Source organism: Microchirus variegatus (assembly GCF_963457635.1).
Source record: "Microchirus variegatus genome assembly, chromosome: 1".
Classification (NCBI taxonomy): domain Eukaryota; kingdom Metazoa; phylum Chordata; class Actinopteri; order Pleuronectiformes; family Soleidae; genus Microchirus; species Microchirus variegatus.
The window spans coordinates 38,325,596-38,353,225 of record NC_139802.1 but is presented as its reverse complement, the minus strand read 5'-3'; the positions used below and the strand labels follow the sequence as shown (position 1 = coordinate 38,353,225).

The 27,630-nt window shown below is 40.5% G+C and overlaps 1 protein-coding gene across 2 annotated transcripts; it reads left to right on the top strand.

Moving 5' to 3' along the window:
* Nucleotides 1-3,821: 3,821 nt before the first annotated feature.
* pik3r1 (phosphoinositide-3-kinase, regulatory subunit 1 (alpha)) lies at nucleotides 3,822-27,242 on the top strand. 2 transcript variants are annotated; one of them, XM_083887537.1, is made up of 15 exons: nucleotides 3,822-3,942; nucleotides 4,942-5,543; nucleotides 16,357-16,446; nucleotides 16,588-16,662; nucleotides 17,014-17,145; nucleotides 17,733-17,934; nucleotides 18,299-18,381; nucleotides 22,658-22,859; nucleotides 22,959-23,139; nucleotides 23,226-23,351; nucleotides 23,439-23,581; nucleotides 23,673-23,849; nucleotides 23,958-24,032; nucleotides 24,132-24,302; nucleotides 24,521-27,242. In XM_083887537.1, exons 2-15 carry the CDS (start codon nucleotides 5,207-5,209, stop codon nucleotides 24,708-24,710), a joined length of 2,184 nt encoding a protein of 727 aa, XP_083743663.1. In that variant the 5' UTR covers nucleotides 3,822-3,942; nucleotides 4,942-5,206; the 3' UTR covers nucleotides 24,711-27,242. The 2 variants fall into 2 exon arrangements, with proteins under 2 accessions (XP_083743663.1, XP_083743664.1); XM_083887538.1 differs by lacking the exons at nucleotides 3,822-3,942; nucleotides 4,942-5,543; nucleotides 16,357-16,446; ... (2 more) ...; nucleotides 17,733-17,934; nucleotides 18,299-18,381 and adding an exon at nucleotides 19,970-20,314.
* The last annotated feature ends 388 nt before the right edge of the window (nucleotides 27,243-27,630 follow it).

Sequence of the window (27,630 nt, the reverse complement as noted above, 5' to 3'; positions counted from 1 at the left end):
CTGCCATTGCTCCATGACTCTTGTGAGTTGAAATACTCAATCTGAGATTGTCGTCAATAGGAGTGGCCAAGTGACACTGACTGGACTACTGGGTTTGAGCAAAACAAATCATTCCATAAACAAATGCATGAAGAATCTGAGCAAATGTCATGACATTCTATTTTTGTTCTCCATTTCATTTTCAAGTAAAGCAATGAAAAAGCAAATGTGTCACCGCGACAGAACGGTGACTGAGTTTAAATGATCAGGAGTTTTTTTTTTCTTCTTCTTCTTCTTCCCTTTCTTTGGTTGTGTTTAAATAGGCGCTGGTGGGCGATGCGTTTTCACAAGTTCATCGTACGTTAGCGCGCATTAAGGGGTTACCCCATGTGAGAATTCTCAGCTTGCTCACAAAAGTAAAAGAATCAATGAATGGGAGGGAGGGGCAGGGAATAAAAAGCTGGGAGCCTGAGAGCTCCATACACTAAAGTTAGCCTTTATTAAAACCCTGAAAACACTGCATAGATTAATGGTTTAAGGGGCCCGATCCATGCAGAGGGGGATGCTTTAAAAGTAGGTCCCACTGTTGTATCATGAAAGGAACCCTCTGCCGCCTACCTGCAGTTATTATTCAGCGTCTGAGAGGCATCACAACAACACTTCACTCACCCCAGAGCAATAGCATTTTGACAGATTTTTACCATAGCACACACATTTTAGTTTTTTTTGTTGCATTTCACCTTTAATTAAACACGTTACAGATTGTCATAGAACATGCAGCGTCATGCTTAGAAGGCTTCCTGCGTGTTTGTGTTTCATTTCTAGCGTTCAGTTTCCAGCATCTCTATTAACGGTGGCGCTAAGTGTTTGCATGCATATCTGCCTTTTGATCGTATCTCGTCGGGTGGGATTTTAATTATATGTACAATATTTCTGTGGAAGTTTTGATGTCGGATGCTGTTGACCCACTTCAGATTGTTTTGGAACGCCGTGGCTCGGTAGGTGGTCTGAGAGCACTTCGCACTTCCAAAATTACCATAATAAAGAGTGGGGAGGCCTGACAGTTTGGCACATTTGAGGTACTTGTCAGTGAAATGTGTGTCAACAGAAAGTGCTTATCCAGTGAATTATTCAAGTTTACCAGCAAAACGGCTCAAGGATTGTTGCTCAAGGATTGTTTTTTAAGATTTATCCCAATACATAAGGCCATCTGTGAATAATCTATGGATGGGGGAGTTTTCTGCTTATTCACCTTCAGCCTGTCTCACATGTGTCTGCTGAATATGACTTTTTTTATTCCTCGCCACACCAGCACGACTAGCAGATGAGCATGTGCTATCTTGTGTGATGAATCTGTTTAACCCTTTAAGGTACTACTCGACTATTTGGTCGACCACACTTTAAGTCACTTTATCTCATTGAAAAATGCATCAAGCTGAACTCAACCTGAATGAGCCATCTCTACCATTTGGTGTTGTTGTGCAATGCTAAAAAAATCCACTAAATGTCACTGCGTCTGTGACGCGTCAACGAAAATGCACTCGTCCTTTGATGACTCGTATCGGCGGGACTATTTTGTTGACATAGGAGTTGTTGTACGGAATTATGTAACTTAATTCAACAAAAATAAGTCTTACAAGGGTCAAATATTTTTTTCAAAACATGCTCTACCAAACAGTTGATTTGTCATTTTATGGTAAAGGTAGAGAAGCTAGCTAATGTTGGTAAAATTAGGGGGAAGGGGGGTTATTGTTGTTAAAATTATTAATTTAATGACTTCTCTGAATGTTGTACTTTTATTATGAACAGACGTCTCAACCGTTTGGTAGAGGACTGTATCCTAAATATTGTAGGGTACAATTAAAGGTGCATTATGTAATAAATCTAAATCAACTGGCTATAAAAAACTCCTAATATGTCACAGAGACTCAGGAATAATGTTCATATAACAAACTGAACTCACCAACAACAACAGTACAGTCAAAATATTTGCATTAAAAAAATCATGTTTATGTTTTGAAATCATGTTTTTGCATGTGGCGCCACCTACCGCTGTCTAACAATCATTGCAGTCAGTAGAGTCTCAGCTGCTGAGCAACCACAGGTTGCCAGTTACGTCAGAAAACGAAACCTTAAAGACCTCGGTATTTTGAAATTTAATGTGTAACTGTAGTTTTTGGCCACATTCTTACATATGGCACCTTTAAAACAAATGTATTATCCAGTTGCCCGGTATTCAAAATCAGAAAGAGAAAGATGGTGGTTCTTTGTTGCGTCTTAACTTGGCATAAAATGTGTATAACAAAGACACTGGGTCAAGATATGTTGACGCTCACTGGTTGACATATAATTCATAAAGTATTATAAATAGCTGACAGGTTTATGTGGGGAAAAACAAAGACTGGGTTCCAACTTCGCGTTGAGGATTTACCTGTTCTCGGCTCGTAATGAATAGCTTTTTGTTTGATGAATAACTACCCTGATGGTTAAAAAAAGAGAAAACAAACCGCTTTCTTGTGCAATATTATACCGCCCCAACAAGCCAAACAATGCTGTGCTTTTGTTTCTTACTGAAAAATCAGTTAGAAACATATTAACGAAGCCCAGCGTGACAAATGTTTTCATCTTGGCAGAGTTAGTGGCTCTCCTGCAAGTGTAGTTTAGGGTTGTTGCAGGGCAGCAGATGGGTCAGCAGAGCCTTATAATCAGGGGGTGAGGTGTGGTTCAGGCAGAGGAGGGAGGGGGGGATTACAGCGTCTGGTGATCCAAATATTCATGTCCATCATCTGCAGCAGGAATATAAATCCTTTTTTCGTTTTAAATATTCAATGGCTCTGTACTGGACACTTTGTGGCTTGGGTTTCTCCCCAGTGAAAGATGACACACAAGTTGAGGACAATGAGTGAACTGCGGTAAAAGAAAATTACAACATTTGTGGGAGGTTTTTAATTTAAAAAAATCGCTGACGTGACTCAGAGAAAGACACCAGAAGTTGTATTTTTTTTTCCAAACGCACCAGTTTGAAGTTCCTCATAACTGCCGATGTGGAATGGACGCGGCCGTTTCTCTTGTCTAACACTTCTTCCTCTTTTCTCAGAGGTGATGGCGCACTTGAAGGGGCCTACCCTGGTACAAAGCTGCTTACGGCCTCTTTTTTAGCACAGCCTGGACTGTACGGTTTATACTTGATAGGGGGATTTCTGCAAGCCAGCCCTCTTTCCCTCCCATAATTAGGCCACCCACATTCACAGTCATGTGTCTCAGATGGTTACTCTGAAGATTTCTGGACCTTCCACGCTGAGAATATGCAATGATTCATCGAAAAACGTGGATATGCGCTGCTGATTCCGTCTCCCAAAATAAAACAAAACTCTGTACCAGTGATAGTCCTGAGAACAGTGTGACATTTTGCAACAAATGAGTGATTTATAATCTCGCAGCAGTTTTGTCTGTTATGATAGTGAACATAATCTCAGATAGTGAAACACTAAAAAAGACCTTGACTTTACATTTGGACTATGTGTGCAGATTGCACAAGTTATGTAATTTCCATAGGTGTTTCATGTTACGTTCCAGAGTACATGGAAGGGGGTGTTGCCGCCTTTGTGGAGAACCTGATTGGCTCGTCTGCGTGGTGTGAGTGATTGACAGGGGAACGGACCAATGAGCGGCAGCCCTTTGTTTCGCCCCCTTGTTGGCCGCAGAAGCAACACTGAAGGGAGCGTTTGTTCGGGACGGGTAAACCGTGCCGTTATGTCGAGCCTGTAACAGTTTGTACTACTCATAAAACTGGATTTAAACCCCGCTGGAAGATTTTTATTTTTGGTCGTGCCGCTAGAGGATGTCGATACGCTCGCATTTCAATCGATACAACGCCCCAACTGTGAAGTTTAACGACGTGGAAGCGTTTAGTGTGGAAGGAAGAGAAGCCGCTGTGTTTGCTTGAGGATCCGCGCACACTCGGTATGTAAACTTGCTGTCCCGGGTCGCAAATGTTCTCATTTGGGCCACTTGTTTGAAAGCGAATTGATGTTTTATTGTACACAGCTGCTTGTTAGGAGAAATACGTTTTGCTGAAAGTTGTTGGGTTTAATTTAAGTTACTTTTTACCCCATGGGTTAGCTTGCATTCCATTTAATTATGTTTTGCCCCCTACGTTGTCGCTATACTTTTTGTTGTTCGTGTCTGTTTTGTTTGTGTTATGGTCAACTTTTATAAAAAATTGTTGTCGGTATTACTTCTCTCGGACAGCTAGTTATCCCCTGTCGTAACGCTAGCAGAGCCGCTAACTTAGCTAACCATCGCACTCGCTCGACGTCTTTACAGTAGACGCTGCAACGTCGCTGCTCTGGACTCACTTAAGCTCTAATGAAACAAACTTGCGACGCTGCAAATATTTTCCAAAACACCACATGTGCTACTGAGACGTTTTCAGCAACTGTTAACCCCTTAAATATGTAATTGTTGTGTTAAAACAGAGTGAATATGTGTTGAAATATGTGAAAGAAAGCTGTCACTGATAATGCTAGGGTTAGCAACCATATGTTTGCAGAATAGCCTTTAAGTCAACCAAGCTAGTAAACTGTTTACTATTTACCTTTTTATAAAAAATATAAAAAAAGGTTTCTAATGGTTTGCGTCTGAACCCAATTAACTTTTACTGGAATGATTTTGTAAGAAGGTTTAATTTAATTTTAACAGAAATGATGACCAACCACGAGATGATGCAAATATTTGATTAAGTTGCATAATATTACCCTCCGTTTTAAACTCCATAAGAACTGGCTTTATCGAGTGAGTTATTGTTTATTCTCTTCTGATTTTATTCTGGCGTTTCTGCTGCTCTGCTCATCAGTATTTATTTGTTAAATGATCAAATTTCTATCAGTTGGTGTGCACATGTCTCATACTGTAGTTGTCTTATGCAATGTGTTGTAAATGGCTTCCACTCTCATCTTACAGGTCTGGATTGCATTCTCAAGATCACAGCTGCAGGCCATTTACTGATGGGTATATACTGTGAGTCAACACGCCAAGAGAACTGCACCTCATTCAGAAAAGACGAGAACTGTGAAAGAATGAAGACGAGCTAGATTTTCCGTAAAACCGTTGAAGACTAGTTTTGTTGGACACAAACCTGGATTCAACGCACATTCAGAAAACCTGAAAAGTAACTTTTCTGGTTGAAGATAAACTGCAAAATAACACCGTCACACAAGTTATCAGTATGAGTGCCGAAGGATATCAATATAGAGCGCTGTATGACTATAAGAAGGAGAGGGAGGAAGACATAAATCTGCATGTGGGGGATATTCTCTTGGTCAGCAAAGGTGCTCTAGTGGCTCTTGGTTACACTGATGGACTGGAACAGAGGCCAGATGAGATTGGATGGCTGCCAGGCTACAATGAAACCACTCAGGAAAAGGGTGACTTCCCTGGGACATATGTCGAGTACATCGGAAAGAAATGGATATCTCCCCCCACACCCAAGCCAAGGCCGCTCAGACCTTTACCTGTTGCACCAGGTAACTACAAGGCAGAGACGGACTCTGACTCTGAGCAAGGTGAGTGAGACGCCACACCATAAATGATGTATAGAAAGTACTATAGTTCGCACTGACTAAATGAATTTAGTTGAGCTTCAACTAACGATTATTTTTGTTGTCGACTAATCTATCAATTATTTTTTAGATTAATCATGATTTTCTTATTTGGACCTATTTTGGACTTCTATTTAACCTGCATACAGTGTACATTCAGGTGTGTAATTATCACAGATTTCTTACGGCTTAAATATGGAATTAATATGCTCCAAATCACACAGTTTATAAGTGAAATTGGTTTACAATTCATTATAAACGCTTGTATCGAAAGGGACTGAAATGAAGTATGTCAAAGCAGCGTCGCCTGTAATTCACTGATTACTGCCGTAAAGTACGCATTATTGTAAGTGAACTAGCCTTCGCTGAGCAAACTTCTTCCATGATTTTCCAACTCATAGACGTACGACACAAATGTATTATGTACTTCAAATGTATTATGTACTTCACACCATCATAGGCTGATGGTTTATTAATAAATTAGCATGTGATGTTAAAATATCTACGAGGTATCAATGTTATTTGTGAACTCACCTCTCTGTGGTACGTGATTATACAGCGGCGCCGGTGTTCGTTTAGGGCATTGTAAGTGAAATGTTCCCAAACTTTATAAACTTTGGGTCAGAGTTTTCAAGCCTTTTTGTCTGTTTCCGCCATAATTTGTTTGTTGCTCTGCTTCCTTGCGGGATGTAAACAGCGAGCAATACTGCCCTCAGCACTTTCTGTAGCTAGTTCTGGATAGCTCGAGTGTGTGTTTGGTCAATAACACTAACACAACGCTTTAATGCTTACATTTTAATATTTGTAGTCGACGTAATCGATTGCAGCCCTAAAAACAATATTTGATGGGATTATTCATCAAATATTCTAAATTCTGAAATGCAGGCTTCACAACATGGTGATCTGAGAGGTGCAGTTAAAAAAGGGCATTGATTGACAAATGTCAACATTTCTGTGGGCTCTACATCCTGTTGGGCTTTCAATACGCATTCAAGAAACCTCTTAAATTCCATAATTTCACTGTGCTGTTTTTGCTTCTGCCATCTTGTGATGATAGATGCACCATAGATTAGGTAGTCACTGGAGTAGAAAGATATTTTTTTTAATCACTGCAATCATTGATAAAACATGTTTTGAGTTTTGTAACCAACTGATAATATAATTGTTATCTATTAGTAACACACACAGTCTAACATTGAATGTATCTTAACAATCCAGTAACTCATTTGACACATTCTATCTCAATTGTTGTTGTTGTGGTTATTGTCCATGTACTCAAATGTTGTAATTTAGATCTTCAGCCAGATAGTTTTGACAGAGAAATGTTATTGGTCACACAACTTTGTCGAGCAATGTATTGCAACTTTTAGTTACTGTATGTTGTGACATCTGCTTCATTGTTAACTATCAGTGAACTCTAAATTAATATTTTCGAAATCAATTAATCAGATTTTCTCAAATACTTGTGTGGGCCATAAGATGTCAGAACATTTAGATCGTTGTTTATAAAACCTAGAAATGCTGATTTTCTTAAATGTGTTGTTTTGTATAAAAATTGTTCAGTTTCAATAATTTATTTGTTGAAGGGAGCAAAGAAACCAGAAAATATTCACAATTAAGAAGCTCAAAAATCTCAAATCTGTTTTAATTATTTAAAAAAACACAATCGATTAAATATCGATGAAACAAATAATCACTGCAGCCATAGTGAACTTCACAGAAGACATGAACATGTATCTAATAACTGGTGTTAACCTTCACATTTGGAATTTCACTCTATACCAGTTTAGTGAGCGAGTAATGCTAATCTAATATGTGTACCTTTGACAAACTTTCCATCTTTACATCATGTTTTTTCCCAATGTCCATATCTTTTGTCTTCATTGGGAATTTTTTCTTAACTGGTTATTTTTGCGGAGATTGGTGTGAACACCTGGGACATTATTCAACGGTACACTTTCTCCCACTTGATAAATTACCATGTACTGACTGAACTTATACACGAGCAACTCGCAGATCTGGATTTAGGTCAATAAAGTGTGGGGGGAAAAATGCTGATTTTGCACAGTGGCTTGTAGTCCTTCATAACAACTATCTTAGTCAATTGCTGTACAGCTGCGCTGAATGTGAACCAAGCTCAGTCCCAGAGGACAAAGGCTCTGGCAAGTGTCCAGGCTATAGTACACCAGGGTATCTCATGCCAGCCATATGTTACAAGTGGATAACTTCTGTGTTTCTACATGTTTTAAGGGAACTAAATTCCCTGATCACTGTCAGACATATGATTGGACCACAACATATGGATTATTTAAGGCAATTTATTCTGGAAGGCTGCACAGCTATGCTAATGCTATTAGGGCTGCAACAATTAAAATTAATCGTTAATGAATTGATTACTCAATTCATCGCAAACTACATAACAATAATCAAGCAATTTCTTTTAATATTTGACATTTCAGCTTCACCGCAATTGCAATACCTTTCTACATCTTAAAAGCTGTGTTTGTTGATGTCTTTTAATTTGCTAGCAAGAACGTTTTTTAATGAACATTTTCAGTTCACCTCACTTTAGGACAGAGTTTAGATTAACTTGTAATTGCCCTGGTGAGCACAGGACTTTTGATTTGCTTAATTTCGATATCTTTGTTTGAAGAAAACAACTTGCACGTATAACATCTATGGCGTTATCCTAAGACGTTTGTTTGCAGTAGTATTACTTCTCAGGCCACAACTATGTACTGCATTTAAAACTAGAATCTTTTTAAAAGCAGCGTGCCTTGCACAAATGTGTGCCTAATGCTTTCTGCTCACCTCAAGAGCAGCTGGAGTTGGCAAGGTTTCCAGTTTATGCCCTTTGTGGTAGGGTTGTGAAATTCTTTGCTGTGGTTTGCAGGGTGAGCAAGGAGCAGTATGAAGGGGGCATGTGTTGAATGGCTGTGTCGTGGTTGAGTGGCAGCGCTCGGCCCAGAGCGAGGGTGAATGTAGCACGGGGAGAAGAAAAGTCTCTGTGTCCTGGTCTATGAGAGACAGAGGGGGGAGGTTAAGGGGCCCTGAGGTTGTGGTGAAGGGAGAGAGAGCCCCTGTGCTAGCGTGTTGGTGCACAGCAAAGTGTGCAAAAGGATCAGGACTGGGGCAGAGCTGGGGGATTGGCAGAGGGGCTGAAGCAGGAGTGGGGTGGAGGAACCTTGGGCTGTGCATGCTCAAGGGGGCTTTGAAGAGGGGCTCGGAGCTCGCTGATGGAGGCAGGGCTCTTGCTGCTCCCAGAGTGTTTGTGATTTATAGCACACCACCGAGGGATCTCGCTCCCTTCCTCCTACTCCTCAGCTTTTTTCTTCTTCCTCCTCCTCCTCTTTTTTAATGTTTTGATAGTTCCTACAGTCAGCTCTTGCAGGGGGAAAGGAGGTGGAGAATGGAGGCTTGGAGAGGGGCCTCTCCTCTCTGAGCCACAGGGGTTTACATGAGTGCAGCAGATGTGGAGAGGGTAAGAGACAGAGAAGAGGGCCAGGCTGTGAAACTATTCTGCCTCATTCCCGCTCTCTGCCCTTTTTTAACATTAAAGTACTGCTCCTTCTCAGGGCCTCTCAGTTGAGAGAATGTACATGTGTTCAGGCCCGCCAAGAAAAGGCAACTTTAAGATTATAACTTGCATAGCTTTGTTTGCTACTTTGGTGTTAAACAGTATGGCAGAAGTCACTGTTTACATATTTCACACTGGTGCAAAACAAAGTTATAATACTTAAGTTTTGTGAAAGTAAGATTAGGATAATATTCAAATTTACAAGAATACTTTTCACACCGTGTTATCCTCATTTACATGCCACCAGTCCAAACATTAAATAAGAATTTCCTTAATCATTATGGTACAAAAATCAAGAAAGTTTGTGCCATCATTTTAGCCGACAGCAGTCGGTTTTTCATTTTGCTTAGATGGTGGCACTAAATGGTTAAATGTGAGGTGTTTTGAGGTTTCAGCGTTGACGGTTTCTGTGTATATAATTGCCCTTTATCTTCCAACAACCAGTCTGCGTGAACATTCTTCCAAATGTGAGAGATAAAAATGTGAATAACTAGTTGTTACTCTACATGCTCTCACATGGTTCACCCTACATGCTCAGTCTTGTTTAGGGAAATATTTGATGCTATCGAGCCATGTCCTCCGGCTTGACTGAGGCTTATCATTCTGTGTTTGTGTAGCTTTCACTGCATTACATTTCTAATAAAATGACATTGCAGGTGATCACGGAAAAATCACAGTAATCATTTTAAAAGCACAGTTGTTTGTGACAACATTATCAGATTGTGCTTGTATTCATACTATAGTTGTAATGTAGATATAAATAGGGTTGTTATGGGTTGACGTAGTGCACTTTCTGTGTATGAAAGAGACCATTTGAAAGGTGCTACTTGAAGGAAGCGATGAGGCTGTATAAAGCAGGCAGTTGCAGAGACTATGTTGCATAGCTGGAGATTGAGATAACGTAGCCCTCCTTCTCTGGGCCTCTTTAGTACTCAGGCTGACATCTGCTGTTTGAACATAATGTCAGTGCTGCTGAATTCTCTCTGCTAAGAATTCACCCATCTTTTAGATTGAATGTGTACTTGGGCTGCAAGGATACATTGATTATTAATCCATTATTAAATTAATTATGAAACTTATATATAAACGTATATATATATATATGTGTATATATATATATATATATATATATTTTTTTTTTTAAATAATTAAAACTATTTGATTTTTCAGCCTCCTAAATGTGAATATTTTCTGGTTTCTTCGTTCCATATAACAAAGGAATCATTAAAATGTTGTAGTTTTTGTTTCATCATCATCATTTTGAAGTTTGGGAAACGCCAATCGACATTTTTCAACATGGTCTGACATTGTGTGGACCAAACAACTAATCAATTACAATAATCAAAAGATAATTGATTAGGAAAATTGTTTTGCAGCTCTAATATATGTCACCTTTTGGGTTTGGTTTCAAATTGTGATACGCTACAATTTGCGTTTTCATTTTACTAAATCCCACCAAGTTGGTGGCAGAATAAACATGGCAGATGTTTAATACTGTGATAGTTTGTACCGATAGTGTTCCTCTGTGGAACTAAAAGCCGCTGGGGCCAGGAATGTGTTGGTGTTTCTTTGGTGGAGGGGTGTGCACATACTGCATGGTAGACTGATTTGGAGCTTTGTGATGAATCAGTATTGTGCTAAGTGCTGATTGCAGTAATATAGTGCACAATGCAACTGGACAATAAATGGTTGTGCACCGAATAGGACCCTAGCGATTACTATTTTACACTGTCTTTATTATTCGTGTGCATACTTTTGCTTTGAGGCTAATTCACACAAATGTATAATTGTAGTCCATAGTGTGGCGTCCATTTACAGCAAAATGTCAGTCGTTTTCTGTTTAACTGGTAAATATCAGAAGACTTTGCACAACACCTGCAGATCGTCATGTAATTCAACATCCCGAGAGTCTTATTTTGATTCATGTGCTCTCCAGTTCATCCTTTGTCTGAGTCAGCATTTGACAATCACACGTGTGCACAACACACACACACACATGTATTTCACTCTGCCTTTTTCTGTCTAAGCCTACAACCAATCTACTGACTCCAAACAACAAAATGATTACAAATCAGAACCAGAATGAGGCTAAGCCTTCTTGAATGCAAGTGACTATCATTTCTTCTGCTAGCTTACCGTCAGGCTAATATTAGATGTAAAACAACCTCAATAACAGAATCCCACTACAGAAAAAAAGAGATTCAGTTCCTGCAAATATGAAATTCTGTGAGCAGTTGAGGTTTGGATGAAAGTGATGAAAGTTCAGAATTACTGTAATCCTAATAGGTGTCAATAGTGAATATTATCAGTAGAAGTGGAAAAAAAAACATATATTTTTTTAACCCCGCTGAAGAGGCAGTGTCAAATCAACTGCAAGCTGAACTCTGGACTCTTTGCTATTCTCTTGTTTATTTAAGATTTAACCTTTTATTATATGAAAAGCTTATTGTTAGCATATTCATTCCCTCCTCTAGCAAAGCCTGTGAAAGAAAATTTGCTCTCCGTTGTATTTGGTTATGTTCAACATAATGGAAAGTGGGACTACAACGTTTATTACTAAAATGGTAAAAATATCAATAAAAATACCAGCAAGAACACAAGATGTGTTCTTTTCTTTGCTCTTGGGCTTTCACCTCATCACACCCTTGAAGTATAACTGCATTTATTCTGCCTGTTATGCTTTGGTGTATTGATGTGCCAGAAAATATGAATGTGATTTAATGGGCCTGCAGGGCTCCAGACTGAGAGTGAGTTAAAATTTCACATGGTCATATTCGTGCAAGTGCACAATGATCAGTATGCTGATATGGCGCCCCTCTGGCATGGTACTGCATTAGTGATTGTGGTTGAAAGTTGTACTTTTTTTTGCTCGCTCAGTTGGTCTCTGGCTCTACTGGAATGCCAAACAATCCACTTAGTTTTTTACCATGTTTGAAAGATGAAGATGTCTATAGTGGATTGAAAAAAATGGAGAGGTAAAGCCAACAAAAAGTCCTCGACTTAGACAGAAGCATTTATGAGAATGCAGGCTGCATGCAACTAGCTTAGACAGTGCAGAAGAAAAACTACTACTTTGAACCACAGCGGCTAACACAGTAGCCATGGTTGCCGTGCTGTGTGTATTGTTGGCAGCGTAACCCCTCTATTGAAGGCATCCTGGTTTATGGGTCCACACAGTTCAGGCTTGAAACTGTTGCACAGTGACATAAGAGACACAACAACTACAGGGGCAAGTGCATCACATGAAAAAGTAAGTGGAAAGGAAACTTTGTCGACTTAAAAGCTGCTTACAGTAAAAGAGCAGGTTTCCAAAATGTTAAGTCATTAGTAATTTGGAAGAACTAGTGCTACCAATGGAATTGTGTGCATGAACGAATGCAAAACTGTACCATCACCTGAATGTGTGCAAAGACTAAAGTCTGTAAAGGTAAATCTTCCTTACTGGAGTTAGAGCATGTCAGTGCACAGGATTAAGAAAGAGAGAATAAGGCAAAGAGTGACAGACTGAAACCTGACAGAAGTTGTACAGTGAGACAGAGGTGAGATTAGAGAGGAACCTAAAGTTGAGGGGGACAGAAAAGGTATTGTAAATATGTGATGTATTAAGAGAGTAAGAGACGAGGTGGACGAGCTAGTGTCGCGAGATACTATATGCATACGTGTGTACACTGTGTACCTTGCACTGTGGAGGTGTGGCATTACATAATTGTAAGGCCACAGAATACATCACTGTCTCTTCTCAGAAAACACATTTATTTGTTTTCACTCACACTGCCAGTCATTTCGATTACAAATAGAACCAATTACTTCATGTCTTGTATCTCTTAAGGTACAAGGAGAAATTGTCCTCAGAATCAAACATGCATGTTTTCATGAAAAGATATTTTATAATAACTTGTAAACATGTTGTGTGTGTGTATTTCTGTGTGTACAGCACTGTATGTATATAATATTATATATTTGATAAATTCCCATACCAACACATTTGGTAAAGCAGTTTCAATAATTTGTGAGGTGCTCTGCAATCTCTACACAATTATAAAAAGATATTTGGCCTTGAAAGTGTAATTACCATTGAACGTGGTCTGATTTATGATTCAGAGTCAATTACAAGTCAGAGAACGTGTTCCATGTTGGTGGAATCAGTGATTGTCTGCCGTTTATAGGGTTAATTGTCAACATGTAGCAACAGTCTCCTCATTGGCTGTCACTCAGCTTTTGCACTACATCTTGCAACCTGTAGGAGGAGATATTGCCCTCCTTTTTCAAGTTGCTTAAGCTGAGACCCATATCATTGATAGAACTAACATGTTTAAGTATGTTGATGCTCCCTTGCAAACACATCAGCTCTAATTTTATATATATATATATATATATATATATATATATATAGTATTATTGTATTACTGTTTCTTTTACTAATAATGTAGCTTTATTTCATCAGTTGCAGCCCTTTTTTTATATAAAGAATATGTGTGTCTAATATATTTTTGTAATATAATTTCTGCTTTTTGCTCTATGTCACATGTGCAGTGATTGTGTTTCTGTGGGTTATGAACTCTTACTGGCGTGCCACAGCTAGACTTTTTTCAGACAAGAAGAAACAGTATAACTTGAAAATGCTGGTTACTTGAGTGGGCCCTCTAAATTTAACCCAAGTGTGTGCTATCTTTAGTTTGTCCGTGGTGCCCCAGCCCTGTCCTGCCCACAGTCTGCAGTTTGTTCAGTTAAAACATACCGTTCGAGCTGGGGAGATTGTCCCCCACACCACAGCAGCACCAGCGGCAGCTGCATCGACTTCCTCGACCTGTGGTTGACTGAGTGGCTGAGGCTTTCTGGGATATCATGAGAAACGTCTGCCAAACATACAGGCTTGTAGAGACACGTCCAAAGGGGCCCCTGTCTCTGCACTTTCCTTTCCCAAATTGCCACAGAAACCAGCTTCTATAGAAATTTGAACAGTCTCATGATGTGTGCAGTGTTATTACTGCAGCGAATGCAAGAAGACTATTTATGTTCCGGTATTGATTATACCGATGAGGGAGATTATAATTGTGCTACTAATGTAGGTATTTCTTAATGTTTACAGCCCTCTTGGGTTTCAGCTCCACTTAAGCACTGTAATGAGGTTTGCAGAATATGCATTCACCCAACGAGCCATTTGCAAGCTACTGCAAATGCAACGGTAAAATCAGCTGTACCTGTCCGCCTGACAACAGTATAAGCGTCGACTACTTTTTGCGTTTTGGAAACGTTTGTGTATCTACATGCGTTTCCATGGCTCCAAGACATGGCCAGTGGAAGCATGTTGGTTGTTTGATTTTGAGCCAAGGCATCTCCGACATCATCACTGATAGCTTGAAACATTTCTGTCATATTTCGTCTGCTACTTGATACAATTCCATTGGCGGTGGAACGATCATGTCGTTGACAGTACCAAGAAGCAACTCTATTTCCAGGCTGTACGGTGTCACTCACGGGCCATCAATCGACAGAGTAAATAAACACAAACTCGTGTTCTTACGAGTTATTTCGATGTATTTAAAGCCACGCATTAAATCTTTGACGGTGTGTTGAAATTGTTATTGTTGATAAAAGTTGCCCACCCTAGGATTTTGTCTTCAGTCATTTTTATTGATACGAGCAATGGGGAAGTGGGCAGTCTGGGAGTTTAAATTTAGTCCCAGGTTGTGATTTGAGTTTCTCAGAAAATGTTTGGCTGTAAAATGGCAGCCGTGTTAGATATCTTGTCTGGGAGAAAGGTTACACTTCCAAGGTGTGCAATGGCAGAGCTGCGTGTCTCGATCTCTATTTAGGGAAACTTTGGTGTTCCATCTCAGAGTTCACTGCTTCTGAGAAAAACCCCCTCCTGCTTTGCAGTTCCAATAATGTCTTCCAGATGACCAGTTGTCTTACATGGGTTTTTTTTGTGTGTTCTATGGTCAGGGGGATTTTTTGTAATCCAGCTTCTTCACATGCAACATGCCAGCCAGTGTGCTGCGCTGGTCAAAGAGGATGTGGAATTGAATGAAGTGGTTCATTATTTGTATGATTTAACATTCTTTGGTAGGAGAATGTAGGTGCCCCGGTAATGACTAGCATACATCCGTAACTGGGAGCAGCAGTTGTATAATGTTTTAAAGTGTGATAATTTTTAAGGTAGAAAGAAAGACAAATATGGTTCTTAGAAAGGCTTCCATTCATAGATTCTCAGCGTTTTGAATCTCGGTGTTGAACAGTTGAGCCTTTCAGTAAAGAGCCCTTTTAAAATGAGCCTTTGCAAATCCAAATAAAACCCTTGCCAACCCCTGCATCCTTTCATGTCCACACCTGGGTACAAAGTTCTAAAGGGGAGAAAACTCAGACCTGGCTTACCTCATATCACAGGGTATTTGCTTTAGTTCCTTGGTCCAGCTTGGTCTAACTTAAGTGCTCAGCACCTCATTTTCTTTGAATCACTCTGCTGTAAATACCCACCTTTTACTTTTGATGGCGGTGCTTTGGTCTTGTACCTGCTTCCCTCTGAAGTTCTGAGTAGGTCATAAGTCATGCACCAAATCAAAAGTAGCCTGTTTTAGAAGAATTGTAGCTCTTGATATTTCATTTTATCCAAATATTTATCATAACCTGTGATGACTAACAGAAGGTCTGGATTGATTTGACTAGTTTTTTTTAAAATTTCATTATGACTTTTGAAGTCACTTAAATTATGTACCAAAATAAACTCATTCATTGTCTTGTCACTTTTACCCAAGAATAACATGAAATCTCAGAGATCCATTTTCAGAACAGCCAGACAAATGAGACCAGAGAGATCTGTTTTAATTTTCTGTCTAAATTTAATCTTTTCAAACAAAGGTCCTCTGTTTTTAGATGCCGTGGAAGATATTTATATTCCATAATTTCCATGTGTTAAAAAAATCAGTGGAGAAGAGCATTTCCTCTTAAATTGATTAAATTTCTCCTGGGGCGCTTAGCGAGTTTTATAAATTGGTATGCAGTCATCTATCTTAAGACTACTTAAAATACACACTTTTTATTGTAAAGTGGTTAAATATAACTGTAAAGATTATACATTTATTTATATTGGAGTCACATTTTTTACAGCTGTCAGAAAAAGTGTCACAAGATAAAGAACTGAGTGGAAAAACAATTTGTAGTAAAAATGTCCGTTACTGACGATCTCGTTGTCTCTTCCAGGTTATCTGTTGGACTTAACAGAGCAGTTTTCTCCTCCAGACACGGCTCCACCAATGCTGGCCAGACTGCTGCAAACTATTGAGAAGAAAGGTGAGCTTGACATTTTCTTCATGTTAATATTTCTTTTTAGAGGCATTTAACTGTACTCATGTGACCTGTGATTTACTAAACTAAAGTGTATTAGTTATGGCAAAACATGTTAACGAATGTGCTTTCACTGTTACATTGCAGGTCTGGACAGTCCCACTTTATATCGAACATTTACTGCCGGTGCTGGGCATGAAGTCAGGCAGCTTTTCGAATGTGGTAAGTGGTTTCTTGATCACACCTTCTTTGAGGCTGAGGAACGAGCGACTTTGCGAAAGTTGAGCGAGGGAGACGTACATGCAAAAAGAGGAAGTTGCTCAGACATAAATGATCGACATGACCTACGATGATGAAAAAAGCTTTACGTGTGTGGTGACGTAAAAAGATTTGTGTGCATATAAACAGTAGGTTAAAAAGAACAAACAGGGCTGTGTTTTGTGGAGGTTTTATTGCACCCATAGTCGTCCACCTTTGCATTATAGAGTTTTGCACATGAAACCTAAGCTTGTAATTAAAAATTTCAGTGTGCAGAAATAAGTTTAAGAATATATGTGTTGCCTTGCATTTCAGATCCTTCCTCAGCAGACCTAGATCAGTTGGAGCTTCCCGTCCTTTGTGATGGTCTGCGCAGGTACCTTCAGGATCTTCCACAGCCCATCATCCACTCTGCAATATGTGCTCAAATGGCCCTCACCCTCAAAGGTGAGAACAAACATCAACAATGTCTGTGTGATCATTTTGTACCATTGGCTTTGAAAGGAAACACTGAAGTTATGCGCCCAGGCCTGCCATAGAACATTCAGTACTTTGAACATGAAACCACAACTCATCATAAGTGCTCCCACAGATGGCACGTTTTCATCCGATTTGTTTTTATGCACGTTTTCACCGTAGAACAAGCTTTGTAATATGTGTATTTTTTTGCTGCCTTTATTTGCTACGGCTGTTGCAAGTAGACACAAAATCTCACACCACACACTCGTCTGCAATACTGCATTCTCTTGCAGTCACATGGCCAGAAACAGGATATATGTGGTTAATAGGAACTATAACAAGCCTGAAAGTGTATCTCTAGCATCGCTGAGCAGCCAATCACCTGTCAGTGTACCTTACGCTCATTGTCAACCACACAGTCTCTGTGGTTTTAAAACTTAACTGCACATGACACTTTTTTTCCTATCACCTCATCGTTTAAAGAAACCTCTTCCTTTTAGATTTGGATCGGGTTTATTGCAGTATCAGTTTTTCACATCTGTCTTGCTGACCTTTTCGGCTGTTCTCATCAACAGAGGTGGTGAATACCGAGGAATGCGCCCAGCTGCTACGTCGCATTGCCAGCACCCCGAGCCTGCCTCCGCAATACTGGCTAACTCTCCACTGTCTGCTCAGGCATTTCTCTAGAGTGTGTGAAAACAGCACCAAGAACCTGCTCTCGGCTAGAACGCTGGGCGAGATCTTCAGCCCTGTGTTTTTCAGACAGCAAGCCACCAGGTGGGTGTCACAGCAGAAGGACCGTGCGCCACTGCAACATAATTGGTCTGTCACACTCAGACAGCAGACAGACAAGTGTGCGGGCTCAGTCCTGCGTTAACGAGAGACAGAATCAAACATGCTCTCCTGCAGGCTCACATGCACGCACGTGCGCATAATTTCAGTACACAGTCTGTCACAGGCAGTCATGGGTTTTAGCTGTACACGGATATAGGTTGGAGCTTTTCTACTTACCAGCTGTGCTGCACAATTAACGTAGCTAAGCCTGAATTACCACGAGATTTAAACTAGCACAAAGCAACAGAAACTGTCACTTGCATTGTAAAACACTGACTTTATTTAACATTCCTTTTCCTCCTCACAGTTGTGAACCCAGCCTGGATGCTCACATCAAGATCATTGAGGTGCTGGTGACCAGTGAATGGAGTGAAACGCAAGCTGCTCCAGGTAGTTAACATGTCAATTTTTTTCCTGCTGGTTTTGGCATTGTGGAAGAAAATGACATTCAAGAGTTTAACACAACATAAAGCCCGTTAGCTGCTCTTCAGCTGCATTTTCGATTGGATGTAGTCGACGGATGCATGTTCTTCAGGGAATTAAATATGATATGAGCACAACATGAACTGGGCACCCTGAGACAAGAACTCTATATTTAGCTGGAAGAATAGTTTGGAGGCCTACTGGGTACACAGTTGTGGTGAACTAGTGACATTTGTAAGCACTGTTGGATTATTTAATCCCATACTGCTTTGTGGATGCACATACCCTGATTATTTACAGTGGGACAGTTTCCGTGAGTTACAGTCCAAAGTTTTAGCTGCAGGTTACAATTACTCTCTGAGAAATAACCATTACAAGTTAATTTTATGGTCTCGTCACATAGAAGGTTCTTATATTAATTAGTTTGCTACAGACTACGACTTTGTCGAATGTCCATAGTGTTTATAAATACACCCTGAATGTGAAGATTTAAAATGAAAGCAATCGATAGAGTCATATTTTACGTTCTGTCTGGTAGTGTCAGTTGCAAAACTGCACAAAGTCTGTTTTTATGTTTTCATTTTATGGTGGTTGGTCTGAATAGATGAAGCTAGTATGATGGTGTGAGTGCAGCACGTTGCGTGGAACAGTTTATGTTTTTACAGTGCTAGTAAAAGCCCCGTCGTTGGCCGAGCCAGAGGCCTAGGACTGACTGCGGCTGTTTAAACGTTTTATTACCTGTTACAGCTATTTATAATGTTCCTGTGCAGGGCCCACTCTCAGCTGTCAGTAATTTGCACCTGCGGGAGCACTTTGGCAGTGGGACAGACGGACGGACGAAGGATAGAAGGGTGAATAGACGTGCCGCGCGAAGACCAGAACATTTTTAGTTCTTAACTTGCGCACACGCAAACATAAATATGTCCCTGTCAAAATGTACGATTAGCTTCAGGTGTGCCAAACTGGTTTGAGTCACCTGTGACACCCGAATAACATGGTCACAAGGAGATCGAGGAGCGTACTTTGTAGACACAAATGTACATTCTGTTTGTATTTTTCTCTGAATGACTTGTGTGTGTGTGTGTGCACGCACACGCATGCATGTGTGTGTGCGTGCCTCCTCCCAGTTACTGCGTGCCTATTTTAAGTAAGCAACAAAAGGCCCACTTAGATTTGGTTGGCTGGAAAGTCGGCCTGCTCCACAGAGCACTTCTTGTTAACTGAGGGCTGCCTCCAGTTTCTAGGGCCACTCTCCCCCTCCCCCCTGCCCCCTCGGTCCTCCCTCTGCCTAGAGCTCCACATGTCCTCCCTGCCTCAAAGCGCCCAGCTCAGCAAATATTTGAAACTTTGCAAGTTAATCATACGACTGAACACCCCCCTGCCTCCTCCTTTACAAACAGACAGAGGGAGTGACCAAAGAGACGTAGAGAAAGAGAGAGAGAGAGAGAGCGATGTAGGCACACACGCGCACACAGCTGGCACGAGTGGCTGCTTTCAGAGGAGGCAGCACTGACACCAGAGCAGCTACTGTTAATCATTAACTATCTGGCTCCATGTGAGCAGGCTTTAGCCTTTCAGAGCTCAGAAAGAGAGAGGCAGAGAGGAGGAGACTTGGCCTATTACACACTCGCAGCAGGAACTGAGCAGTCGGTAATCTAGGCAGGCGCATGTTGCACCTGCTTCACACCGAGGAGATTACCTGGATTTTATTAAGAAGCACATAAAGCTGTAGGCCTTTTTAAGGGTCAAAACAAGCCGCATACAGCGACCTAAACTATGAAATGGAACTTAACTGGAGGACTTGAAAGAAACTCTGTTGGATTTAACTTGCTTTTTGGGAATAAAGTAGACGCTCCAAAGAAGAAGCTCTTGATTCCCCAAAACATGCACAACTTGCAACGTAAGTCTGATGCTCTGCATTGTTCTTCTTTTTAAAACTGTCACCCAAAAGTGGAGCGAAGAATACATTTTGGGTTTTAAGCTTTCCTTCACAGCAACCAGTGAACAGTCTAAACCAAAGCCACAAGAAGTTATGAAAGGGTTATGATCTATAGAATGTATTATAAGTGTGTGTTGTTTTAAGACCTGCTGATGAATTTAAAGAAGTGTAGTTTAGATATACTTGTATATTATATTTAAAAAGGGCATAGAACATTTGCTAACGGCTGTGTGATGCCACGAGAGAGAAATTCTTATTTTACAGCCAAACAAAATGCTTGAAAGAAGAACCAGTTAATTCACTCATTTAGGTCACGGAGAGAACATTTTGTTACAGTACACTGGTTCGATTGTGTGCTCTGTTTTGTTTATCCTCCCTTCTTATGCACGTAGAGTCTTAAGAACGGTTTCTCAATCAAATCTTGAAGTACTCGGAATGTGCTTCTTGAACCCATGCGGTTTACAAAGAACTGGGTCTATTTTAATGTCACTAAGGAAATTAAGGGAGCTATCTCTGTCATACCGAGTGTCACACTGTGGGATTACACGCGTATTTTGGAGCTCTGGGTGCCGCTGACCAGGCCAGGCATTATAATTTAGCTGCGTACGTGCTGCTGCAGCAGAGCTGGCTTTGTCTGAGTGCCAGCAGTGGGACGGACTAAACCTCTGCACGACATGCAGAGGAGGGGCTGAGCAGCCTGCAGGAGAGCGACCAAGCTCAGGGAGAGGGAGGATCGCAGAGGAAAAGCATGGAACAGGTCCTTCCCCCCCTCTGCTAGTGAGGCGATGCTGCACATTTGCTCTTAAGATGGATGCATAATGCTGGATGCTGCTGAGAGGGAATTGTGTTATTTGATGTGTTCTGTTCAGCCGCGGTGTTGTTAAGAACGGAAGCAGGAAAGTAAAAGGTAACGGGCTTTCAGTATGACCTCATCGCTCTCAGGAAATGAAAGATGCAGGAGTGGTTGGTGACAGACCCCCAGTGTGATTGGCTGTGGTAAGTGATGTAACACGTTACTGAGCAGGCTGCCCTTAACGGTTTTGGAAATTGAAATTTCGGTGGTCTGATGTAAAATGTTGCCTCTATAGAGATTCTTTGCAGTCGGTGACATTATTGCGATCTATGTATTAGGATGTGAGTTTGGTGCTTTTGTTCAGCAAATGCTTTGAGTCTGGATTGTTCCATAATAATAGAAATTGTTGATAAAGTGCGATGACATCATGAGGCTGATGTAAGGAGAAGAGAAGTGGAAATGTGCATGTGTGTTTGAACTGCTTGGCTGCATTTTGCAGAGATGATAAACCCCTGCGATTTCTGCAGTGTCACAGTTGCGAGGCAAATGAATGGAATGATGCTCACAGTCTCCATGAGAGAAATGTCCAGCAAGGTCTGTTGCTGCAGTATTGGTGTTAATGCAGAGGGAGTGAACAAAGACAGTGCAGATTTGTGGGTTAAAAATAGCCCTGCTACCTTAGTTCTGCTACTGCTGGCTTCACTGAGAAGCTGTCAGCTTGCGAGCAGCCACTGCAGATTTAAGATTCTTTATGGATCTAGTCTATCCCCATCCAGACCACAGGCGCAATTCCAATCTTAACTCAGACTGCAGACAGCAGATGTGATTCAGTGTTCAGCTCAATGGCTGATTTAAAAAAAAAAAAAAAAACCCTGTGGAAAAATCAATAGTCTGCTAAGTATCAACCTGTATTTACATCCAGTGTGATCTTTTGTAAAATGAAGTGCTGTTTATGTATTTTAATGGGTTTTTATGCTTTTGTGGATGAACAAAAGGATGTGACGGTGTTTGTTATTGCCATCACTTGACTGCTCTGTAGCTTTAGTAGATAAAGGAATATTTATAGAGAGCCCCCTTTTCTTGAATGAAATTCAGTCTCCCTGACTCACACTCGTTCTCTCCTCCCACTGCCGAAGCATCACACCCTTTCCACTGGAGAGGGGCGTTATTTTTCAAATCAATTGAATCAATGGAATAGGGTTGATACAGAAAGAGCCACAGAGATTGTGTGCAATTCAGAGTAAATGCATGATTCCTAAGCAATTATTTAAGGACAAATGTTATAGTGGCTGTCACATGCATTATCCTGTTTTGTTTCCTAAAACAATAAGATAAGACTTAAAGGTATCACTGCAGCGCAAATGATTCACAAAATGCATCATTAGGAGACTGTAAATACAATATTTAATTTAAGCAGGGCACGTCAGTCTAATGTAAATATGTGTATGAGGGTTACAAAGTTCAGTATACACTGTGTTTATTTACATTCTCTGCTCCTCTTGTCCCAACAGCTCTACCTCCTAAGCCACCCAAGCCCACATCTGTGACTAACAACGGTATGAACAACAACATGGCTCTACAAGACGCTGAATGGTACTGGGGCGACATCTCAAGGGAGGAGGTCAACGAGAAATTGAGGGACACCGCAGACGGTACGTTCTTGGTACGAGACGCCTCAACAAAAATGCACGGAGACTACACTCTGACTCTGAGGTAAGCTCCTCCCCTCACTCAGTCATTTCCCCCCTCATCAACAGCAGTGTATTTTTAGCAGGGGGGGTTTAACTATTTATTTGCTCTGTTTATCTACAGGAAAGGAGGTAACAACAAGCTCATTAAAATATTCCATCGGGATGGGAAGTACGGCTTCTCAGACCCACTGACCTTCAGCTCAGTCGTTGAGCTCATCAACCACTATCGCAATGAGTCACTGGCTCAGTACAACCCTAAGCTGGACGTCAAGCTGCTGTATCCCGTCTCCAAACACCAACAGGTAAGTTAGAGAAGAGTCAAAGCAACCACGTTTGAAATGTGTATTTGAAAGCCTTCTAACTTGTTCATTCATCTTTTTTTTTTAAGGATCAGGTGGTGAAAGAAGACAACATCGAAGCTGTTGGGAGGAAGCTCTGTGAGTACCACCAACAGTACCAGGAGAAAAACAAAGAGTACGACCGCCTGTACGAAGAATACACCAGAACATCACAAGTGAGTATTACTTAACCCCCGGTCTAATCATTATCACGTATGTGTAATTTCACAGTCACACGCTCATACTTTGCCTCCTCCTTCCAGGAAATCCAAATGAAAAGGACAGCGATCGAGGCGTTTAACGAAACCATAAAGATCTTTGAGGAGCAATGCCAAACACAAGAGCGGTACAGCAAAGAGTATATCGAGAAATTTAGGAGAGAAGGCAACGACAAGGAGATCCAAAGGTAAGATAGACCACGAGTTCTGTGTCGACTGAGAAGAAGCAACGTCGAGCGATTAAAGTGTTGATCGTGAACAACGCTGTTTTGTTTTCAGGATCATGGGAAACTATGAGAAGTTGAAATCAAGGATAAGTGAAATTGTAGACAGTAAGCGTCGCCTGGAAGAAGACCTGAAGAAACAGGCAGCAGACTACAGAGAGATCGACAAGAGGATGAACAGCATCAAGCCCGACCTCATCCAGCTCCGCAAGACCAGAGACCAATATCTCATGTAAGTCGAACACTCAGACACACTCGGTTTCTGAACCGAGCTTAGTTTCCTTCAGGGGAGTCTGTCTGTCCTGGTTTTTAATGTCCACGTGTTTTTCCCCTCCCGCAGGTGGTTGACCCAGAAGGGAGTCAGACAGAAGAAACTTAATGAGTGGCTTGGAATCAAGAACGAGAACACAGAAGAGTGAGTATCATTGGAGTTTGAACAAAGTGACACATAATTTAAAAAAAAAAAAAACGCTTCAGCATCACAACTTACATTTATACTCTGTGCCTTTCTTAGTCAATATTCTATGGTGGACGACGACGAAGACCTCCCGCATCACGACGAGCGGTCCTGGAAACTGGGCAACATCAACCGGCCGCAGGCGGAGGCCCTCCTCCAGGGGAAGAGAGACGGAACATTCCTGGTTCGAGACAGTAGCAAAGCGGGATGCTACGCATGCAGTGTTGTGTACGTATATCAATCTGCGTGTTGTTCAGGCGGCTCGTGACGCACCGTTTTCACCTGCGTCTTTTAAAGATGCTCACAGGGGCATATGCACACCAGCAAAGCTGTGCATATTTGTGGCGGACGTAATCATTGAATGTCCTGCTTGTACAAGAGGAATGTTTACATCCAGAGAGAACTGAGAGAACTAATTGTGTTTTGTCCTTTTTTTGTCTTTACAGCGTGGAGAACGAGGTAAAGCACTGCGTCATCAACAAGACACCCTCAGGTTATGGCTTTGCCGAGCCATACAACCTGTACAGCTCACTGAAAGAACTCGTACTTCACTACCAGCACACGTCTTTGGTCCAGCACAATGACTCTCTGAATGTGACGCTAGCGTACCCGGTATACGCCCAGCAGAGACGGTGAGGGACCTGGGGATGTATGTGCATTTTGGACGCAGAGAAAAGGCCTCATGGGAGTTGGAGATACATTTGTCCTGTGACTCCGTGTAGAGAAACAAGGCTGTGGTGCCTAACTCGGACTCAAGCTGAGGAAAAAGAAAGAAAAAAAAAGACGCAATAAAGCCTGAAACATTTCAACGACTTTGCCTGACCACAAGCCCGAGGCGAGTCTGAATGTAGAACTCTCTTTTTGCTTTTTTGTGGGAGCACAGAATCGAGCAGAAACTGCTGTTACTCCCCCGGTGGAGGACATATGAGGCCTTTTCCCAACGGTGCTTGTTCTTTTTCAAAGCTTTACCAGCCGGAATGTCGACTCGCAGCAGACGAACTCTTCAGACGAAAACTGTACACACCGGCCACAACGTTCTTGTTTTGTTTTTTTTCCACTTTGTTTTTTTTTTCTCTCTCCCTTTCCTTCATTTACGTGTGTCATTGTTTCTGCACAAGTGTTTGTGTGTATGTGGTTGTGAGTGTGAGTGCGTGCGTGCGTGTGTGTGATTGTCCATGTGACCAAAACTCATAGAATCAGGAAACTGTGTGATGTCAGGGGCTGTGGAACACATTCACTTGTGTGAAACTGTTCAGTAGCAAAACCATGGATCAGCTAATAAATGTAGCAAAATGGCACTTTTAAAACAAAGTTTTAATTTAATTTCTTTTTAAAAAGACTCTTGCGTACTTCTAACAAAAAGAGCAGAAAGGACGAGATGTCAGCGTCTCGCCTTTTGAACTGTTGAGCATTATAGTGCAGAAGTAAACGTGATCTTTACTGTTGGCTGGTGAAACTATGAATGGACTTACTATTTCATGTACATTTGTGAAAATGTATTCAGTCATGAATCACAGTGCACCATACCAAAAAGGATCAGTTCCTGTTTAGTTGTAATTCTGATCTGCTATGCAATTCTTTCTCCATTTTTGTTATTTTCTTCAGAATTGTTCTATTCTGTTGCAACCCACAATATAAGCTTGTTTTATTGCTTGTAAAAAAAACATGTTCCTGTGTAAATATCCAGGAGGATATTTTGTGTCAAAATGCCAAGATACAGTAAAAAAAAAAGAAAAGAAGAAAAACTGATGATTTTTAAAGATAATAGAAACACCTATGATTTACTTTAACAACTGATACACAGATGGAAAAATCAGTATTTTATTAGTCTTTTTTTTTTTTTTTTTGCTTCAAACTAATGTTCTTCTCAGGCAGAGCCTTTTGAGTATTCGAGCTGCATCGGTCAGTTTCTTAGCGAGCTGAGCCTCGTGCAGTTCTTTGTTGAAACGGCAAAGTTGGAGCACTCGGAATGGGACGATGGTATCGTTAGGACCCTTCTCAACCACAAACCATGAAAAACAGTATAGATTTATTTTGTTATAAAATATATATGTTCCCACATGAGAATATATGAGAGTATAGACAGGTGTTTTCGACTGATAGATATTGTTCTTAAAGATCACTATACATTTATCCACTTAGTATTTTTCTGTATCAGAAAATCACTGTGCTTACATGGGTGGATCAGCTCATTTCATACTCTGTAAATCACTATTCAAAGAGAACACGTGCCAGTGGAATCCTCATTTTACATTTATCTTTGTTTTTGTCGGCTTCTCGGCTGATTGGTACGTGTGTAGGCCCAATAAAACGATGGCCACGACAACTCTTTTTTTTTTTTTTTTTTTCATCACCCTTGTTAACTAAATCTATTTAATGTGAAAAGTTACAAATTGGATGATTCAAAAGACGAGACTGTCTTGTTCATTGTACCGTGAAACGATTCAGATGGTTTCTTGTCCTGCAAAACGGAGGCCTGGTCAGCACAGCAGCTGTCGAGTTGATCTGTTCATATTATCTTTGCATAACAAATTTGTTGTCAGCGTAATCTTGATGATCGCCCGCCTTCGGCGCAAGTAAATTAAGTATTTGTAGGTGAAATGGGCTTGATGCCTCCCATCAAATGAAATGTGAACAATACACGATACCTGTGATTTAAAATAAATGCTGCGTGACGTGGCCACGCAAGACATTGAAGCATGATGACACACCCCTCCAAAACGGCAGGATTGTTGTACAGCATGAACAAGAGACTGTACACATGATCTGAATTTTAAAAAAGTGTTGTAGATACATTTGACCAATTATTCATCCAAGATTAATTAGTAGCACATTGATATTAACCATCATTTATCTTAGGTTTTTATTCATTCTGTCAAAGCCATTAACAGAAGTTTTTGGATTGTGTCATATCTGACATTTCTTCTAATAGTAGTCATCGTACTGAAATTAACCTCCTCAACAACAACAGTCATGAATTTTGTTATTTGTTGTTCAAATATATTCTTCACCATTATTTTTTTTTCTTCGCCTCAATTTCTGGGTTGTATGATCATTTTAGGTGTCTTTTTTAATTTTTTTTTATTTTAAGGCTCATCTTTTGTGTCCCTGACATGATGATTGGATAAAGATTCACCAGTGTTCCCCAGTTTTGCTTCAAAATCTGTATTGGGCTTTGTTAAAAAATGAAATAAAAAACACTTCTTTATAAAGCAACAAGTCATGTTTTGTTTTATTCATCTGAAAACATTTGTAGTTAGATCAAATACAAAACCTTTCACATTGGTCTTCATACGTATACAAAAACCATTTTTAATGCCATACTATATATATTATATTTTTACTTAAATAAAGTTTTAGGAGTTCTTATTTTTAAGCAGTTTTTTGTGCAACATTATAATACTATAACTTGTTTTATGGTCAAAATTGATTAAAAAAAAAACGTCATACACTATGTCGTCCAAAATCTGACAATTTTTTTGAAAAACGTTTTTTTGGTCCAAAACTAGACAAAAACACCATACTATACTATGTAGTACATCATACTACACTATGC